The following is a 6,000-nucleotide window of genomic DNA, read 5'->3' on the forward strand; positions in this document are numbered from 1 at the left end:
CCTAGCATGTCTAAGGCCCTGAGTTTAATTCCCAGTACACCACAAAAAATATTATTTATTAAAGTTTTTTGGAACACAGCTACATTTTTCTGTATGTATCACTGATAGGAAAATATACATAAGTTCACTTACATAATCCTATTTAAACATAATCATATATATATAGAGAGAGAACAGAGACAGAAAGACAGAGAAAGGGAGAGAAAAAAGAGAGAGAAAGAGACAGAGAGACAGAAGGAGGGAGGGAGGGAAGGAGAGAAAGAGACAGAGAGAGAGGAAACAAAGATAGAGAGACAGACAGAGACAGAGACGGAGACAGAGACAGAGAAACACTTACAACAATACATGTGATACGAAGATCTACATTTAGTCATTAGGAGGAACTCCGCCCACACATTTATTTCAATGGCAGCTCCCCCCTGCCTTCCCACATCCATGGGAAGTGCCTGTTCTCGGCTGCCCAGTGCCTGCAGCACTGTGAGCTGGACCCTCCAGGAAACAAAGCATTCTCTCAGCTGCTGTGAAGCAAGCCAACTAGAGCTCACTGACACAGTCCTGGCATCACTCGAAGTCAGTGATGAGCTTGTGTTTCTCTCTTTGGGTCACAGAACAATTAGATTGGTGTTTCAGCCCAAAGTGATGTTAAATTGCTGCATTTGCCAGTACAAATCCCGCAGGTACTTTTTTAGGGTGTGTTCTTCTCTCATTCTGATTTTATTTTTGCTACTGAATGCTGTCTTCTGCCATAGCTATAACAGTCATGAATCAATGGATGCTGTGTTTATGTTATTGAGATAATATCAAAGCATAAATTCAGATCTATTTCTAGGAGTGGTTTCCTTTAGATGCATGAAGTCAAGCACTTGTATGATGCAGTTCCCACCAGTAGGTTCAAGTGCTGATTGGCTACATGGCAAAGACGGTACCCATGTGAAGATCTTCAGAGCTGGATCCATGCCCAGTTCTCCTGGGAAGTAGGGTGTCTCAACCGGCTCAGAACTGTATGCACTGTTAACAGTTAGTCAAATCTAATATATTGTTACTGCTAATTTTTTCTGGAAAAAAAACATTGATTTTTGTCAAGGAGCATATTTTATTTTACTTCTATTGTTTTAAAATAACAGGTGAGTATCTTATAAGAATTTGAAATCTATGTTATAAATAGTTTTAAAGTGTCTGAAGCCTTGTCAACCACCGTTGACATGTCTTATGGCAGACTGGTGTACAAGTTTAAAAAAATAATTGAATGATTTTTTGTTTCAATTGTGGTCGCCCAATGCTGTGGTGGACTTCAGGTTTCCAGTTGGAGTCCCTTTCTGCACACATATTGAGATGTTGTAGAGGGCTGACTTCCAAAGAAGATGCGCAAGCACAGTAGAGAGTTGTCAAAATCCAGCTACCTCTTTTGTGTCTGCAAACAATTACAGAGTACATTTTATTCATATAAAGAGATGATAGTCACTTTTAGTAATTTATGCATCAAGCAGACAAAAGGTAAAAGGGTGAGGTAAAATCCTAGCTCTTTCCCTTTGGCATGTGTCCTTCACTGCCACCTTCTGTCTGCAGTGACGATCACCTATGGTGGGGCCTCTTGCAGTCTTAGGTGGCACAGGACAGGTTCCTTTCTCTTTTCAGAGATCCAACCCTATGTGCCAAGGGCAGCCACCAGCACCCCATGATGTAGGTTCTTCTGTCTGGGTTTTTTCTCCTTGACCCAATAGATTCATTTCCATTTCCATTGAGTCAAATATTTAAAATAATATGTCTACTTGATTCTTAATAACTTTGTATTATGAAGAAAATATAAATTATTGTCTTTACAGCACTACTATGAGCTAGTCTAGAATGAAGTTGTTCAAAATTAGTACCCATGATTTGACCTGCACAGAAGTTAAAAAGAAAAAGCATTACAAAGTCTTATAAGTGTCAAGAGCAGAGATAGATGGGTACTTGTAGTGTTTAATTTGTTGTTCTCTCTTTAATTCATACAGCCATCAAACAAGCCCCCTACTGAATTGTGCTGTCATATATAACAGAAAATAAATCTATTTGAGAAAACATAATAAGGAAAAGATTAATTGAGGGCATTGGCTTTTCAAATGGTAGAGCAATGTGGAATGTAAGAAGGTTAGGGGGCTGGTTACCAGAGCCTGGAGGGTCTCCATGGATGGTGGTGGGGAGTGGCCATCTGGTGCCGAGGAAGAAGCTCTGTTTGTGCTGTGTCATTGTAGGGTTGCTGTAAACAACAACGGCGTGCAGCACATTTAAACATCTAGCAGAAAGGATTGTCCAAGTTTTCTCTATAAGGAAATAATAAATACTTAATAAGACTTAATGATTATACAATGTACACTCTAAGACATCACATCTTACCCCATCCATATGCACAATTTTTATGTATCTCAAAAAAAATTAAAAATTAGAAATCAGCAGCACTCATGGGATTCAAGCTGGTTGAGTGCTCTCACGAGAGCCCTTGACCACAGCCTTGTGCCACATGTGCCCCTGGGGTGAGCTCGGCACAGGAGGAAGCCTGTGCCCAGGCCTGGTGACGTGAATCCAGCTCATGATGTCAGCTCTGGTCCTTCAGACCCAAATTCAAATGTGTTCAAAGAGAAAGTAAAATTTCATAAATGTCAATATTGTCTTCTTCTCTTTTATCATACGCTTACGTGGATCACACACCCTGATCTTTTCCGAAGGCGTCCCTGATCAGTGCCACAGGTGCCTGTGACCACACACACACCCCCCGTGGTAGGGGACCTTATACTGGAGCCCCCGCCCCCACTGCTACTGCTGCCACTACTAATTGTCAGTTGCTCGAAATCCCTACATTCTTCTCCAGGCTGCTTCTGATTCAGCAGGATGCAGCCAGAGAGAAGGTTTATGAGGCTGTGTGCGGTCAGGCCTAGGGAATCGCTGTAAACAGCAGTGTATTTCCTCTTTACTGATGAGCCAAGACCCCAAACAGCCAAAAGCCAGCTAAGTCCATGCCACAGGCAGAAGCTCTCTGCTGGGCTGTATTCATGTCCACGGAAATATCAAGGTCATTTCATCCTCCAATGACCAGACCCTAATCTCTGCATGTGAGATGAGAATGACTGGCCTGTACCCTTTTGTCACAGTAGCAGTGAAGGAAGAGAAATGAAAGGACACTGCTAATGACTGTCTGTCTGTGCTTCCTCCTTGTTCCTGTCGTTTGCTGGTGTCCACGAAGCTTTAGCCCGACCTGCCATTTAGACCCGAGTCTTGGATTGATCTGTGATGAATGCCCTGCGGGGTACACAGGACCACGCTGTGAGAGGTAAGCACATTCTGCCTGTCTTGAAAGATGACTTCCTCCTTGAGGGTTATAAAGCCACAGGCATTATCCTTCACTGCTCTACCCGAAAGAATAGCCAAACCCAATGAAATGAAATAAAGTTTTTTTCACTCTCGTCAAACCAATCCATTATATTTTTATAGTTTATTTATTCTCTAGCAATTGCTCTATAAATCTTCATTCACTCAGAGAATTATCTGATTAATGTTTTAATCATAAAGGTTAAACATTAACCTACAATCTTTCTAAAAAGTATTGCTCAAGTGGAAAGTCATACACTTTAAGATTTATCTTGCTGTCTACCATTGGCATCATTTATTTTTCATAATTAGCTTTTTGTCCTTAAAATGTGACTTACATTCTTAATTTATAGTTTAAGAAGTGTTCCTATCACTTGATTTGAGCATATGTGAAATACAGACAAAATATAATAATATAGTATTATGATTTATAGTCTCTTGTAATGATTCTTACACCGGTGTTTAAATTTCTGTTGATTTTGTTGTTTTGCTGTACAGTGGAATATAATTTGTGCAATTCTGTTTCCTCTTAAAAATGGTTTTGAAGGAATGAAGTTATCATATATTCCACCCCCACATAAAAATGGTACCAACCTCCTCTTTGAAACTACATTATTGCCAAAGAGAACAACCTTCCCATGGTTTTAGTACTGCAAATAGTCCCCTTCCTTACATCACTGGGGGTGGGGTAGATGACTTTCTGTCCTTCCTTGTCACCAGGGTTACCACAGACAGGGAGCCTTTCCCTGTTTCTCCAGCCATCCTCCCTTTTTCTTTCAAGGTGTGTGACGTGAATGAAGCAGAAGCCAGTCACCCCGAGAGACTCTGGTTAGCTACTGCACTCAGTGGCCAATGCGCCTGTGGCAGTTTCTAGCAGCAATAAGTATGTTCGTCAGTATGGTAGGATCTGTAGATTAGCAACAGAGGAAAAGAAGGGAAATTGGAAAGATTTATCTGTAACTGAGACAGTGGAGGCCACTAACTGTGTTTTTCTAAAAGGAAGCCTATGTGCATTACTTATTATCATAGAAGAACAGATCATTGTCGAGACAGATTTACATCAAGCGCCTAAACCACACCCCCTTAAGCGTACTACAGACAGCCTTTTTTTTGCAGCTGAAAACTGACAGCTCCTCTCTCATACAAGGCCATTAAATCCACTTATCTAGCTGAGCATGAGCTCTGAATTGTCTCTATTGCTTTCCTTGATGTACTGTCCTGTCCACACACATTGCATTATAGGTTCTGGACCATCGATGATTCAAATAGCTACCTTTCATTTAACAAATACCTGCCTAGCAACTACCACAGACACTGCACATAAACAGACGCGTTGTACCGTCCCTGACTCAGCAGCTCAAATCTTTCCCTATTATGGGTAGGATCGGTCACATGCCCTGGAGAGAATTCTAATTGAGCAATAAAAAAAAAAAAATCACTAGGGAAAGAAATGCCTGACAGCAAGCATGATTTCCTGTCTAAAATCTGTATTAATGCAACTCAAAGAAAGAGGGAAAGATGGATATGGAGCTAGCAAATGGCATATCTTATCTCCAACTCAAGTTTTTCAGCAAAAGAAAAAAAATCACCAGCTATTCTTATACAGATGATGGATATTATCCTTTTCTAGCCAGAATTGGGATTTCCCCAGAGTACTGAGGGTTTACAATGAACTTAACATCCATCAAAAATATTAGTAAAAATTTTTTTAGCTATTCATGTTGAAATGGAAGGGTGCGAAAATTCTACTGCTTGCATGGAAAATCTTGCAAGCCAACCCCTGTAAAAGTGATTTGTGTTGTCACTGTATGCACAACTTGTCCACAAAGTCAGCATTTTAGAACTAGATTTTTGTGACAGTTAAATTTTGACGAGTATCCTTTCCATGTTAAAAGTTTTAGCTTGTTCTGTGAAAAAATCTGATGAATTTGCTTGACACGGCATTCCCTCAACATATGGCCTTAAATCTTCCTCTCTTATGATACGGCATTAATATGGTCCACACCATGGTTCAGGTAGACAATAATTATAATTTGATATGAAGTACCTCAGGTTAGTTTATATTTTGAACCTCATTCTCTGTCTGTAGAAAATGTATGAGCTTGGAAATAGGGCCTCAGCCAACTTTCTTTTCACCTTTCTCTGCTTCTGATGTTGAGTTAAGGCTCTTAAACACTGCCTTATCCCTAGGTGCCTGTGGCAGGCCTGGGTGGGTGGTCGGTGGGTGCATATAGGAGTGTGCATCAAAGAGAAAGCTGCAGAGGCAGCCAGATCCAGGTCTTTCTGCTAACCTATTCCTTGGCCTGAGTGCCCTTCCATTCATATCTGTCGACTCTCCATTGCTTTCCATAACTATGTCTACTATTATTGCTTTCCTCTGTGTATTTCCAAAGCTCTTCCATTTTTCTGTCTGGGAAAAGATGATGGGGTTGGTTCTGCATTCTTAGGTCATAACTTCTAGAGCCCCCAAATCTAGGAGTTCTCTATGCTTGCACACTTTCTATGTGAAATCCCTTCACTCGGGAATGTAGCACATGAAGGTCCAGCTGCTGCTGCTGCTGTTTCTTCTTCTTCTTCTTCTTCTTCTTCTTCTTCTTCTTCTTCTTCTTCTTCTTCTTCTTCTTCTTCTTCTTCTTCTTCTTCTTCTTCTTCTTCTTC

At 40.7% G+C, this 6,000-nt stretch overlaps 1 protein-coding gene across 1 annotated transcript in view; it reads left to right on the top strand.

Annotated features, from left to right (window-relative positions):
• The window catches only part of Lama2 (laminin subunit alpha 2), a 639,722-nt gene that overhangs the window by 398,440 nt on the left and 235,282 nt on the right, over nucleotides 1-6,000 (top strand). The window contains exon 18 of the mRNA XM_023714262.1: nucleotides 3,218-3,304. Within this exon, the coding sequence (XP_023570030.1) occupies nucleotides 3,218-3,304 (87 nt within the window). The remainder of the gene's footprint in view (nucleotides 1-3,217; nucleotides 3,305-6,000) is intronic.

The sequence above is a fragment of the Octodon degus genome, unplaced genomic scaffold, assembly GCF_000260255.1.
Source record: "Octodon degus isolate 3935 unplaced genomic scaffold, OctDeg1.0 scaffold00034, whole genome shotgun sequence".
Lineage (NCBI taxonomy): Eukaryota > Metazoa > Chordata > Mammalia > Rodentia > Octodontidae > Octodon > Octodon degus.